General features: G+C 41.8%; 1 protein-coding gene across 2 annotated transcripts in view; it reads right to left on the bottom strand.

Annotated features, from left to right (window-relative positions):
- Window positions 1-15,534, bottom strand: part of sh2b3 (SH2B adaptor protein 3) — a 68,852-nt gene that overhangs the window by 39,353 nt on the left and 13,965 nt on the right. For both annotated transcript variants that reach the window (XM_088936151.1, XM_088936150.1), the window contains exon 2: window positions 10,752-11,633. In XM_088936151.1, the coding sequence (XP_088792277.1) occupies window positions 10,752-11,606 (855 nt within the window). In that variant the 5' untranslated portion in view covers window positions 11,607-11,633. The remainder of the gene's footprint in view (window positions 1-10,751; window positions 11,634-15,534) is intronic.

Here is a 15,534-nt window from a genome sequence, read left to right as displayed (position 1 = left end):
CCCCAATCCCTACTGTGAAGTGAAGTATTACATTATTATTCAGTGAGATGTTAAGTTTCCTCTGTAAACAACGTTCTCGTACTGCGTAAAAAACAGGTCGCAGGTTGGGGAAATGAAATGATCATCTTAAAAACTACCGACTGAAATTACAACCTCCTTGGGAAGCTTATAAATAGGTCTTGCTTCAATATGTCTGGAAATGGATTTCTTTTGGAGCCACTGTATGTAAATATTACAGATCTGTATGAATATTATAAAAAATTCTATTGAAATTTGTGCTCTGGGGTTTCTGCACTCACATTGCAAACATGGCCTGTTATTTTGTATTGTTGTAAACACGATCACAATGCACAAATCAGGTATTCCTATTCATTTCATGGTTTTAGTACATTCAAGAAGTACAGTACACTAGATATAAAGTAGTTTAAAATGTTTACAATTCACTACTAGTTACTGCTTCATTCAGTACTTTACTGTAAGTCATGACATGCAGTGAGTCCATGGTGGAGGAGAGGCACTGATCTCATGTAAAAAGATGCAAGAAAGCACAAAAGGCGTTTGTTTACAGGTACTGTTTACTGGTATGCTATTGTTTGAGAAAAAAAAAATCTACAAAAAAGAAAGACCAAACATTCAACAAAAAAGGAAACACTAGCGTTTCACCCAGGAATTTATTTTACTACTAGCAGTTTTTAAAAACACAGGCCTACAATTATCAGTCTGTGTAACAACCTAAAATAACACCTCAACATCAAGACAACACTTGCGTGCTACACTATAAGTGCCAGCGTAAATGCCCTGGCATAAGGGAGACCACTGTGTACTGAATATGATGTAGTACCCTAAATAGGATGGAAAAAGTTACTACAGGTTCAGTTTTTAATAATTATTGTATATGAGACAGTAGTGGTCATTTGACTACAATCAATCAATAAAATCAATAAAAATGAAATAATGTCAGAGGCTGCAGCGTACAAGAAAGAATGATAAGGGTACAAGTATCTCCCTCACAGAGATGAAAGGTGACCTACCCAAAACATCCGATTCAGGCCTAAAAGCTGAGTTGGCGAAGGAACATACGTCTATATAGAGATATTCATGTTATGATTAAAATCTAGAAAAAAAAACACTAGGTATCTAAAGGGAAAACCTCCAACAAAAGCTCAGCCATTCAGGGGTATACAATTACAGATCTGTGTTTTGATTATTAATGGCTGAAAGCACCGACGGAGAATTCTGGCACCTGTACATGGGTGACGTTCAAATTCAAAGTAATGTGCGAGGCAACAATTTCTAATGCTGTTTTTGAATTTTAAGGAGACAAAGACAAATTAAGTGCATGCCAAGCACTTAACAGAGACACTGAAATAAATCTCTTAACTAGTCAATAATAATTTACAGCAAACTCATAATTTAATAGTTTAACTTATTGAACATTAATTAACAATAACCATTTATTATCAATAATAATTTAATTTATGATGATTATTTTATTTACATTACATTTAATCAATTACCGTTATTGCTGGGTCCAAACCTAATGCCAAATCCAGAAATATCAGGGAACAAAGGATGTACTTTTGTAAATGCATCTTGCTACATTGAAACAAAGCATAAAATAAACCTCTCCTGCGTTGTTCTTTCGCACACAAAGTATGTACATTGTTCTGGTTTTATTTCACTATGTCTAGCACAGAACTAGCTGTCAAGGGGAAACCTCCCACTTGCCACACCTTGTTGCCTAGTAACAAGTCAAAGTCAATGAATTATTTCAAACTCTTAACAATCCATTCTCTAAATTCCTGTTCTACTTGAGCGGAGATATTATATACAATACATGCAACATCTGTGAACACTCAACAGTAGGTGGTTCTTTAATGCACAAATTATTCAATAAAAGTAGCACAGCTTCCACACAGAGTTCTCTGTGTGCAGATGCTGTTAAGCCTGTGAATGGTGGCATCACTTTCTTGCACCATGAACTAAATTTAGAAGATACTCTGACCCCACAGCCAGACAGCTACCAAGCCTACTAGTTTTTGTTCAAGGCCGATTAATTCAGTAAATTGAAAACAAAATGACCTGAAGTCCCATTTACAGTATATAGCAAATAATTGTTGTTAATGTATTTTTAGTAGAATCATGTTCATTTAAAGTGTAAATCTTCTTACCTTCCCTCACACTGCTTCTCAACGTTTTCTGTGCTTGGGGTAAACACAAAAACTTGAACACTTTTTAAAATATTTTATCAAATGTATTAAACCTTCTATATATAGAATGCAGGCTTTAAAAAAATCTTAAATTGCCCAGTTTCCCCTAGTAGCACAGTCATGAGCTTTTTTTCCCCAAGCTGTTATGTAAAGAGACTATAACCTTTTTTGGTTTTTAGGTACACACAGCTTTAAACGTGGGAGAAAAAAATGTTCAAATGTCTGTCATACAAATCCATCCATCCAGATAAAGCAAGGGGAGGAGTTAGTGTTATCTGAATATATAGATACCTCTGCCTCTTATTTACACCTTAGACATAGTAGCATTACACAGCTGTTTATCATCAGAATCTGGAACATCCAACTCTCCTACTAGTACAGTTTTCACACCACAGAAAAATGCAGTGCTTCCATATAATCCAGAAATTCACTGAGCAGAGGGAACCTGAGAAAAGCTTCTGGATCATCATGATTTTGGTTTATGCAGATATACCCTTAGCATTGCACATCAACGAAGTCTTGAGTCACAAGACCTCGCCAGTTTTCCAAAATGGGATAGGGTCTAAAGTTATTCTCCACTGAGATGAATGTGTTTCTTCTACACGTTTAAAGGAAAAGGCCAGAGAAGCCTGTGATGGCAGCCCCAAAAAGCTGGCCAAAAAATGGCAGCATAGGGACGTGCCCTGCCAAAGTGCCATTTTTGTCACTGAGAAAATGAGCTCCATCCTTCCATTTTCTAGTTTCATCCAATTTAAGGTCACAAGGGAGCCAGAGCTCATCCGAGCAGGCAACAGGTGAAAAACGGGGTACGTCCTGGACTTGACACCAGCCCATCACCGGGCACACACACTCACACCAGGGCCCGTTTTCCCAGAAGCCAATTAACTCGCCAGTAGGTCTCTGGACTGCGGGAGGAAACCCATGCAAACATAGGAAGAGCATATAACTCCACACAGACAGCACCCTGCGTCTGGAATTGAACCCAGGACCCCAGAGCTGCACAGCAGCCATGCTAACCACTGAACCACTGTGCCACCTCTGAGAAAACGAAATCACAAGACAGAATCAGATAAACTTCTTACCACACTCAAAAGGTGGCTGGCCATGTGCTTCTGTGCCACACGACTATTCCAGCTCCATTCTCAGAATGACTTGCGATACCGCACACGGCGGCACATCACTGGCAGTGAGTTACTTGCGTCAAAAACATGTCCAAGTTACGAAGGTCTTGATTGCTAAATATTTTCATGAACAGCTTAGTGCTGCAATGTTGGGAGCCTCTTGCATGGCACAAAACACACAACATACCTACACAACAATAGCAAAGCTAAGGCTTTGAAAGTGGTTTACACACTGCATAGTGTACAACAGCTGCTACCAACAAAAGACGCACACCACACCAGAGATTCTTATTTCGCAGCTAAACATGTGCAGCAGGGCTGTGAGACATCTGGCCCCGAAGAGCTGCGCTGTTCTCTGGCTTTAGGTTCAGCCCAACTCTCGGCTAGGAATAATTTAGCTGAACACATTCTTCTGCTGGCTGTCCGTTTTGAGCATGGGACATAATCCAATAGAGAAGACGGCTGTAAAATCACTTTACTACGTGTCCAGTCAAAACACACACAGTAAAAGACCACGAAAAGGCACCTGAAATGGAAACCAGTCTGAGCAGTCTGATGAGTCACAGAGCCAACAGGAGGAGATCTCATTTACGACGCAGTCGGTGAGGGGAGGAATTTACACTTTAAAATCTGAGGAGTAAGAGATAACTGAGGCAGCTCTCTTCAGCGCTGCTCCTGGATGTGCTAAATATGGCACAGCTCTTGAATTAAAGTAGCTTTAAAAAAATTTTACTTGTCTTTGAAATCTGACAGCAAAGCCGAAAAAAGCCTCACATTTATCTGGTTCCCACACGCTGTCTTTAAGGTTAGGACTTCCCTAAGATGAAGTTTCTCACGCACAAGTTATCAGTGAACCTCCAAGCTTCCTCTTTCTGCAAACTCACCCTGCTGCTGGTCCTATTACAGTTTCAAGGCATCGTTTAGCAACAGATTTCTTCTGAACATCTGACACAAAAGGACAAAAAATAGATACACAGCAAATAAATAGGCCTGCTTGTACATAGTGAATATCTTCACAGCTGCTGAGCCTCTAGAAAGAGGACTGACTGTGCATAAATAAGCTTGTGAAGACTGCCAGACAGGGGGAGGCATACAGACCACATTAAAACCTAATTCTCTCATTTCAAACCATACGTGGAAGTAAAATAACACAATAATCACTTCATACGAAGGTTACAAGCAACAAAAACACCAACTAGGAAAGAACAGCAGATGGCTAGGCACGCAAATTGTGAATGGCAGTGTAAGAAAAAAGTGTGTGTGAGTATTAAATTCAAGTTACACAACTCAGTAGCTTAACGATAAGAGCAAAATTGTGCAAGTCACCTCATTTAAAAGGTTGTACAAACTTTGAGCTGAACTGCACAGGTTGAATGATAAAACAAATTAAGTCAAAAACTGCCAATTTCAACAGGAGGCTCATGGATACAGCATGTTGAAGCAAAGCCTAAACTGCACAATCTAGAAAAAAAAAATCTATTTCATTTTCATATAAACAAATTACTGAAATTCAAGGTCATCCATTCGTGAAACTTTAAAAGAAAATCAATCCTTCCATCCAAACTGCTTTCCATTTACCTACAGCTGCAAAACCAACACAACAATAAGACCAAAATGTCTACAGATGCCCTACAGAAGTATACAACTATATATACTGTACATATAAACTGCTGAGGTCTGTGAAACACACAATAAACTTCTCATACCTTTTCACCAATTTACAAACAAATATAGATAAGACATGGGCTTAACTCAGATTTAGTAAATTGTCTTTGGTAACTTGAATTCACTAAATACTTGATGTTGGATTAAAAGTCAGTTTGCATGGTTTTCCATAATATACACAATATATAAATAAAATGTTAGGAAACATATGACAATGAACATGAGTTTACTCAATTAACAGTGAGTTTATCTACTTTGCTGACCTCAAAAACAAACAGCAGTCAAAGTATTTAATAACAACAGACTGGGTTCACCCTGACTGGGATGCTGAAGTGTAGCAAAGCCATGTTGTAGACTTCAATGGGGAACACAGGACAACTGTGGCTTTAGCTTCACTGACTGAAACACGGCCTCTTTACATCAACAATTACAATTACTCATCCTCTTGCAAAATCAGTGCAATGTAACCTCCCCCCCTCCATTGTTTTCTTCCAAGGCCAAAGCCAATGAATCACTGCTTGATGTAGCCCTGCAGGCACCACTCATCGCACTGGTTCTTCTACTGAACAATGGCCAGCACGTGAGCTTACATTACATACTGTAAGATGTTATTGCACTTCTAGACATGGTTCCAATCTGTTTTCATAAAAGAACAATCTGACTGCTGTTGTCCGAGCCACAGCGCACAGCAGACGGAGCTCCACAGCGCTATGTGGGCCCGGGGCGAGTCGGCCAGGGCACGCTCTCTCTAGGCCGTCCAGCAGACAGCGACTTCCTCTGACCTGCAAGGGCACCTTGCGGCCTATCGGTCTGTCCCGCCGCGGGCTGCAGCTCTGAAGGGCAAGAGTGCTGGAGAAGCCCGACGTAAAAATAAAACCATTCCGAATCCCCACACGTACTCTGTTACGATGGTGCTGTAAGTCAATGCACCTCTGTTGTACCTGGGGAGAGTAAGTATGCTCCTGCCACACTGGACAGGTCACGAGCATGTAACACCAGTTGCCGTCGGCCTGGGTTATAACCCTAGATGACCTAGTTGTTTGCTTCCCTGTTCAGGCGACAACAGTTAGCAAACCCTGCTCTCCAGCTTTAAGATCGTCGACTAATAATCAGTCAAGATACAGCGACACTGCACTGGACGGAGGTGAGCGATTCCCAGCTCTGGACGTTAAGGGTCAAGGCCCCACAGATCAACACCTGAAGGTGGACAAGGGACCAACTGCTCCCAGCCAACCTCTCGGTGGATCAATTTCACTTTTTCCCCCTCCAAAGTTTCAAACTAAATGGCCGTCGCATCATCCAGGTGGGGGGTACACATTGGTGGTGATGGAGGGGATCCCCACGACCTGTACAGCGCTTTGAGTGGAGTGTCCAGAAAAGCGCTATACAAGCGTAAGCAATTATTATTTCCCGGGTGGAGAGCTGTCTATAACTCATTGAGAGATGGATGACACAAAGCCTCCATCACATCACAGAAGCTGTGGTTTCACCAAAAGCATAGATGGCACAAATAATGTCTGCTTGTAAAAGCCTTTCAATAGGTCTTGAAACAGTAAACCTCCTTTTAAATAGACAAACTGGGGAGATGGGGTGTCTGTTACTGACGAGGACATTTTTCAGCACAAGAAACACTATTAAAGGAGAAAAATATACTATACACATGTTTACTTGATCTTTGACCTGTGCTTTTAACAACTGCAATCAACACAGTCAATGACAATAATTCCTGTGTCTTAGTTATCATAAATATACAAGCTCTTTATTTCATGCATCATAAATATAGTATATTGTATCACTAAAGCATATGAAACACAAAAACCCATCATGAGCAACTGATCAACCCCCTAACCCTAATTCTAGCCCCTGACCCTAACCACTGACATTCCCGGATTTTAAAACTACAGTATGTAGTATTAATTTTTCCCTGTTATAGTGGGGAAGTCCAATATTTAAGATTTAAGAGATGAGATCTCCCTTTAGCAGATTTTGTCTGTTAAATCTAAAATACCTTAAGAAAAATACTTTTGGAATAAAAGTTACAACAGGCAGTGTTTTTCAATACAATCTCCACATTGTAATGTGATAAATACTCAAATTTGCAAAAAAAAAACATTTCTGGGCACACTCAGAAGATTTAATAATCTCCCCGTGTTGCCAGAGCTACAAAAAAAACTGTTTGAAAAGCTTTGCAAGTCCGAAATCTATCTAAAAAGTATGTTTAGTCTACTTTATATATACAATGTAGATTTGACTGTTAGTATATTAATTGGGATACTAACTGACAAACTAACTGACAATTATTTAGCAATGGTATTATCCACATTTGAAGAGAGGCTTTCAGAGAACGTAATTATTAATTCTACATGGGACTATTATATAGCATCATATCCTTTGCTGTATCCCCGACAAGGTGAAAAGTGAAACAAAGATCTTAAAACACTAACTACACCTGTCTTTAATCCATAGGCAACTGCTCATAAAAAACAAGATCAACATGCTGCACTGTAAAAGCCTGAACACAACCAAGGTAGACTGCACCACCCTTTTCTCTGAAATACCTTAAATCGTCTTTAAAAAAATAATACTTCAAGACAATGTTCGAACTCTATATCAACAGTGCGTGGATAGGCCAGGTTGGTCAGATCCAAAACTTGCCTATAACAGGCAGTGTGGCATTTTAAAGAGGTCGGTTTAAAAAAAGACAGTTGCTCATTAATTCAGAACAGCTCCAGAGGAAAACTGGTGATATTCAATCATGGTTTTAGGAGGGTTTTAAAACAAATTTTATTCCTTTACATTTTGCCAGTTCAGCCCAGAGAGAAACACAGTGAAACCCCAGGCAGGCACTTACAGTAAGTACACAGCACACCTGAGGAATGTCTTTCAAAATGTGATGTTTAACTCTTAGAGACCACAGATGGTTAACTGGGAGTGGACAAAAAAAGGTTCAAATCAAATGAGAGTAGTGTATGATTTCCTAGGATCTTTAAACTGAAACAAGGTGTCAAAACAAAAGAAGTTCCTTAGAGTATAAGAACGTCACATAAAATGGCCTTTATTACCTTGTTTAAATGAGGAAAATTTAACAAAATTTTCAATTTAGGTATTTCACAGTTGACCCAGCACTAGAAGTGCATATAGTCTTTCATATATTTACAAATTGATAAACATCCCTCTTTTACAGGGATGTCCAGACTGACCTAACAGAAACACAAACAGGTAATCTCTAAACATGAAAAGAGTGTTTAACAAACACAGATCACCCCCCAACAGCACAGGCAGCACACAGTGTGCTGTGTGCTCTAACACTCTTCCTTTTAAGGACATTTTCTGCTTCAGTTCCAGAGAGAATATCCTTGTGTTGCCAAGATTCCTGTGTTGCAGAGCCCGGATGAGCACTGGAGTTGCACTGCCTCGCCACTCCACATGAGCTGAGAAAGTGCACTGCCACATACAGTATTTGAATTAAAATTGGGCCCATTCAAGTGCTTAAATCTCAGTGGTGAGAAAATACTTGTGCAATGCTATAAACAATCACCGTTTGACAATAAAATGAGGACTTATTCTTCCTATAATTAATGAAGCCAAAATTAAATCCAGTTCTAATGCTCCATGCTTTAGCTCCCGCAGAGCTCATGCCTCCTACAACAAACTGATCTGATGCAGTTAATTAAGGGCATCTAGCTTCCCCGCCTCTGATGAGAACAGCTGTACTCATAACCCACAAATCTGTATTCGTGTTGATCTCAGCAGTGGAATAATCTGTTCACAGAGAAAGCAGAATACCATCCTCTGATGGAAACCATATGACCTCTGTTTTACAAAGAAATGGCTAACTTGCACAGGGTCATTAGAACAGACAAAAGCTCCTCATTGCAATCTTTCATGAATCAGGACTGTTAAGGGTCATTGATGTTAAAAGTCAGGCCACCCATACACTTCTGTAAAAACACTCTTGATCCTACATGGCAGTTGGCTGCTCACTAAGCCTCCATCAAACCCAAAGAATTGAAATTAAAGCCAATATGTTCCATAGCCACAAATCCTTCTCATAATAACCTAAGATGACTTTCCCTTTTTATACACAAGAATTGGCAATTATTTTTTTTTCCAGTCATGTCCTCATTTAGGTTCTTGATTTCTCAAACCATCCGAGTTTCACTCCCACCCTAACAAGGGGAGCCCAAAGAGACTGAAACGGTATTTGTCAGTGTGATTCAGGCTGTGACCACGACATTAGCTGGTGACTAACACTTAAAACAGAAAGAAAGCTGTTAGACTTTGGCCCGACTTGCAGTATTCAGTCATGGACTGGGTTTGGAATGTCACTGCATCCGCAAGCCTGAATTTACAGATGACGACTGAGAAGAAATGGAGGAAAACGATTCACCCTAGTTCTTCACACGTACCCACTGTTCCTGGGTACTTCATCATCAAACTGTTTACTTAAGAGCGATTTCCATGTGGCTACATGACATGAAAGTGCCTTGCATGGTAATCCATTGCCTGGTCACTCCTCCCGACAATCTGAATAAAGTGGCAGAACAGAGGCAGCAGCTGTGATGCCACTGCCCCCCCCCTCCGCCGACCCAGCACCGCCCTGGCAGCAGTGCCAGACATAGGCGGCAGACAGCACCCTGCTACAGCAGGCACGCGGAACAGCCTGGACCCCATCCAGGGAAATCCTGGTGCTGTTGGCAAACACAGCGCACATGACATGTTGACATTCCTCTTAAGAAATTCCTCCATAACCTGACGCATCAGTTGAAAGTTGATTACAGTGTCGGAAGATACTGCCTCGTACAACAGCCAGCTGTGCTCATGAAAGCAGTGAGCGCAGAAGCCAAATGTACCGCAATACACCACTACACTTCTGCAGTAAAGTCTCACACTACCGGTTTCTAGGTACTGTAGTGGCTGAACCAATAAAAGTGTGAAAACCTGTGAGAATGGAGTCTCTTAATATAAGATCTTAATGCGATTTGGTCTCAATTATAGTTCCTTAACTGATACATTAGTTAACCATTAATTACAAAATATAAAAATATAACTTATGGCCTTCATAAGAATGAGCTTTTAAAAAGGGTCCAATACAAAGTGAACATGCCAAAGAAGAGCAAAGACGCTAAACCCTTATTTGGGCGACTGACAGTGCTATTCATGCAAGGTCCTGTGAGTCACAGCCCAGTGGGCTTTAGAGGCTATCTGAAACTCCTTAGGAACTACAGTCATGGAAGCAAACTTAGAAATAAGGGCACCGAAGTCAGTACCAATTCATTAAGTGATCGAGTGGAATGAAAATTCTTAAGACCCTTTGGATCTACAGGATCAGAAGCAGAAACCCACACCTCATCCTCTTTACCCTCTTCAGAGCCTTCAAGCTCTCTTTGACACAACTGAGACCCCAGATCAGTCAATAACTGTGCATATTAGTAGTTTTCTGCTCTATTAGGAGATTTCAAGTCACTCTCATTCATAATCCAAAAGCTATTTGGGACCTGCAAGAGTTCTTAACTTAGGGTATTAAGTCAAAACTTAAACACCTGGGAGGTCCAATGAAAAAAAAACAGATGTGACTGAGACCCCAAGCCCTAGTCTGTGTAAAACAGGTCAGGTTATCAACTAATTGAGAAATAATAACAAATAGTAAGTAATTCAGGCATAATAAATCAATAATAACCCCAGAAAATCTTTTGTCCCCAGCTGAAATTCATAGTGTAGACATAGAAAATAAATAAATAAGAGCTTTTTTTACCTTTGGTGGATCAAAAAGCTCGAGCAGGTATTCCTCGTCAGTCCCTTCAGTTTTCCGTACCATCAACTTGCAGCGTTGCCAGTTGGGCAGAGTGTCCAAGCTAGTGTCGTCCACCATAAGGTATTTGAGATGGCCCTCCTTGCAGCTCTCCCGCGGTCTGCCCCTCCTCGAGGCGCGCTGCTGCCGAAACCTGCTGGCCAGCCGGCCGAACCAGTGCTGGCCGGAAGGCACGGAGGTGGCCGTGTTCTCGGGGGGTCCCGCGGCGCCCCCGTCTCTCGCGTCCCCCGAGCCGCTCTTCTTGAACAGCCCCCGGACGCTGTGCCGGATCTGGCTCATGGAGAAGTGCGTGACGCCGGGGCCGGCCGGGGCGGGCGCGGGCGGGGCGCTGGCGGAGAGCTCCTCGGAGCTGCGGCTCCGGGGCAGCGCGCGCGCGGGGCAGTTAGTGTCAGCGGGGGCCCTTTGCACGCCCCTCTCCTGCTCCCGGGGCGCCACCAGGGGCTCCACTTTGGGGGCCAAGACCGCCAGGAAGGCCTGCGGGCCCTCGGCCGGGTGCCTCCGCGCCTCGCGGTAGTCCTGCGCCCCCGAGAAGGAGGCGATCCGGTAGCGCCCCGTCATGGCCGGGGCCTCCCCGCCGACCTCGTGGCGGAAATACTGCTGAAAGAGTTCCGCGAACTGCTTGGAGAAGCTGTCGGCCGCCACGACATCGTGCTGCCCGCGCTCGCTGGCGAACCGCCGGTACTGCTGGGCGAGCTCCTTGGCCGTGGCGATGGCGTGCAGCTCACAGAACTCCTTCCAGCCCCTGGGCTGCGCGACGGAAGGAGAAGTCGTCCCTTGTTGGATAGTGTTGCCATTCATTGCAGTAACCAGCACCGCTGAGAAACACTGGAGCAGGGCGATAAGAAGAGATAAATAAGAAGCAATCAGGACTTGACCGGCACTTGCCCAGAGCTGGAAATACACTGCAAGAACAGGCTGTCAGCTGGAAGCGGCACATTCATGCTCCTCATTTCAACAGCTCACAAGCACTTCAGCTCTACACAGTTCACAAAGCCAAGACTGAAGAGTCTCGTGCATGGAGACTATGCCCTCTTCCCTCTGTGGACACTGTACAATAGCTGTAGGTATAGGTCATGTTTTTTTTTGTGGGCGGGGGAGGGGGGTAAGGAAGCTGTCATAGAAGACAGCAAGGACAAAAAACCCCAAGTGTTCTGATGCGCCTCGCCGTCGTGAACCACACCGCAACCCTCCGAAGATCAGGTGCCAATATTTACTCTGCGGCAAGTAAAACAAACTGGGCTCAGCATCGCTCAGCAAAGAAATAAGTGCTGTTTGGATACTTTCTTTCAGTGTTTGACAAACCTGGGAAAACAAAAAACACCCACTCTTCAAACAAAATGTTCTACTAAATCTAAAGAATTAGATTTACTCAGGGCATTGGTCAATAAGGTGCATCATAATATGAAACTGTATTACAGATATTTGGGGTTTTAATACTTCACACTTTTCTTGGCTCCCAGATTAAGTTTACTGCACGTCGCGGTAACAGTGCGGGCTGCTGCCGAGCCAGGAGACGGACCTCGGTCCAGGGAAGGCCCGCTCCACCCTGAAGCAGCCCGTCAGAGTCTGAGCAGCCTGACGGTACGATTATTTACATTCTTTACTATGAATATCTGGAAAGACAGGGGAGGAGTTGGTGTGATTCTGTGTCGGTGCCAAGTTGAACTTTTCACTCCATTTACAGTGCATTGCAGTTGATGAGACTGCAAAAAACATCTGGCTTCAAAAAGGCTGTTACGCACAAGGTGGATGAAAAGTACTTTGAAATTCATTAGCTGGAATAAAGCTAAAAAAATATATCATTATATTTATTATACATCAAGTGCTGTTGAACATTAAAATATCTGGATCTTGCTGAATTTGCTTCTAATGCAGGTTACCAATTCTAGGTTTATTACAGTTTCTTTACTCAACAAGTCTTTAAAATGTGCAATTTGGAAAGCAAAACCAGCCCATGATACTTATTTTTCATAAATTTCAATGAGAGGTAGGACTGCATATTGTACATTTCAGTTCTAAATTAATATGAATTGTTTTAGGACTTGATTTGTTGATTTTTGCATGGATGAGTGCCAACAGCTACTATAGATGCTAATAATTTTGCCATGAATGCAGTGTATAAATAGCTATGACAGACATACCTATTTATATAGGCACATTTCTCTTTAAGTGGTCATGGTCTGCTGTGTTCAACAATTGAAAACTGGTAGTGAATCCTCAGATGATCCTGCACTCTTAACAAAAACAAGGCTGAAAGTGATGAGTGGAGTGACTCAGACACTATCAGACTACAGCAGGCTATATAAACAGAAAGATTTCTCGGTTCATGACGTGAATGAGCAAAAGCAAGACAAGGCCACCGTGGTTATTAATAATGAGAAACTGAGCAAAACCAACCTTGAACTTTTCTCAATGGATAAACAGATAAATTGCGCAAGTCCTATTACGGAATCTTTCAAGTTAAAAAAAATAAAACACTGACCCAACATCCGTTGCATCAATCCAGTACATCACAGTCAGCCACCAAATGTAGCCCACACAGCAAAGAAGCTGGTAGCAGAAGCCTAGAAAATGACACTACTCAGCAAGAGTGAGCATGAGACACTGGTGATCATGCCCATGTCAAACCTGAGAAGAAGAATTAAAAACTAAAGACACTGAATACAATAAAGACACTACCTCGTTAATGCAAACCCAATAAGGCAATGCATTAGGGAATGTTTACCGAGGAGCCATGTGTAAGAAACGTAGCTGCAGAGCAAGGACGTCACTCAGAGAGAGCAGTTACAGTAAGCAAGGGGGAGCTGCTCAGGGACACAGCAAGATGAACAGCAGCAAGGGCAAGACGATGTCTGTGCTATTTATAGTCATTTCCACTTCCTGAAAGAACTATCGTGGAGAATTACGAGTTGGAGTCGCAGAGGTGAAGGAGACCTGTGAAGGTTTTCCTGAACTTTCATTAAAACCTCCACTCATTCAGAACAAACACATCACACAAACACCCACAACTAATCAGGAGTTAAACACAAGGTACTTCATACAAACTGTTGAAGAGTTCTGGAATACGCCAGGTACACCAGTGTTTGTGGGTGAATTATTTCTCAAAATCTGGTACCCAGACTAGGTACAGCAACAGATGCCAAAAGCTGCTCTTTGGTACCTGCTCAGACTTTAGTCGGTTGACCCAAACAAGATTCAAAATGAACAGTTGAACACAGAACACAGTGGCCTGTGTTCAACACAATTTCCTTTTGGATACCATAAGAACATCTAAAAAAAGAGACTACCTGTACATGTTTCTAGAGTCTATTAAAGAAATTTTACTACTAAGAATGGATAACCATATTTGCAAAAAGTTTTTTAACCCACCTCCACCCCCTCAACTTTGGAGAACTTCTTTTTTTCCCCCACTCTCTCATTTTTGTTCTTATTAGACAATAACAAAAAAAATCATACATGCACAAAAAAATAGTAATTCAAAAACTTCCTACTAATATTCTTAATATCCAGTGCCATTTGCAAAAAGTTTGATCTAGACTCACATTGCAATCAAAAAATAATCATTGTGTTATGAAATTTTTACTTGTAATCCTCAAATTAGTGAAGACGAGATTTGCTGAAGCACTTTAGACAAGCTGAATTAATGAGACCTTTCAGCCATCTTGCTTATTAATGCTCCAAGAATTGCAGGATTACACACTGTCAGGTTTCACAGTCTGTGTTTAGGGTGTTTGTTCCATCACAAGTACCAAATGTAAAAATGTCACAGTTTATATTCTTGTACTGCTACTAAGGCACAGAACCCACTGTTACTGACCAATGCACAAGGTTTTCAAAGTCAGGACTGCGATCCTGCTGACAATTGAGTTTCCAGGGTTCATTACACAACATACCACTGGTAGACGACTTATGAATCAAGCACCCCACATTTATCAGATCTTATTCATTAGACAGCTTTATCTTGAAGGATTACATCAAACAGCATAGACAAATGCCACTTTCAAAGGCTGAGACACATGAGCATGCAAGTCTGTGTTGGAAACTTTGGCAGTAAGTGGGCATTTACTTTCATTTCCTGTGGGTGATTCATAATATAGAAGAAAAAGGTATGTGATGCTGGCGCCTAATTTCCTCAGATGGCAGAATCCCACAGCAAACAGAACTGCACAGCTTTTCCCTGTATCTAGCCCAATGTAGCCCAATTGTATCAAGCTAATAACCTCAGTTCATCAAGTGCAAGGTGAACAGAGCAGTGATGAAAGTGTATGTAAATCCTAGAGAACATGGTTTCACATTTCTGACCTGTTAATGAGCAGTGTGTTAGAATAGCTGCTTCAATAAAGCCAGTTCTGTAGTGAAAAAGTACAGTTTACCCCTTCGGAGAAGCAAACACACAGTTTACTTTCATCATTTCTTCTGCAACTTTTTTTCTAAGACTTACAGATTTATAAAGAACAAAAGAAAGCTCTCTGAAAGAGAGGGGGACATTTGGCCCATCTCGGTCATTCTGTTCTTGAGTACACCAGTCAGTCTAAAATTTCACTCAGTTGTTTCTTAAAGAGGTGTCCAGAGTTTGGACCTAAACCACTTGGATAGGAAGGCTGTTCCAGATTTTAAACACTAAGTAAAGAAGTGTTTCCTATCCTCCGCCCTAACTGAATTACACCAGCTGGTATCCAGTGTCCTCTTTTCTATCACAGATTGTTAAACTGTCCTCGAGGTTGAA

The sequence above is a fragment of the Atractosteus spatula genome, chromosome 17, assembly GCF_055471065.1.
Source record: "Atractosteus spatula isolate fAtrSpa1 chromosome 17, fAtrSpa1.hap1, whole genome shotgun sequence".
Lineage (NCBI taxonomy): Eukaryota > Metazoa > Chordata > Actinopteri > Semionotiformes > Lepisosteidae > Atractosteus > Atractosteus spatula.
The sequence above is the reverse complement of the archived record's forward strand: the minus strand, read 5'-3'. Positions and strand labels throughout refer to the sequence as shown.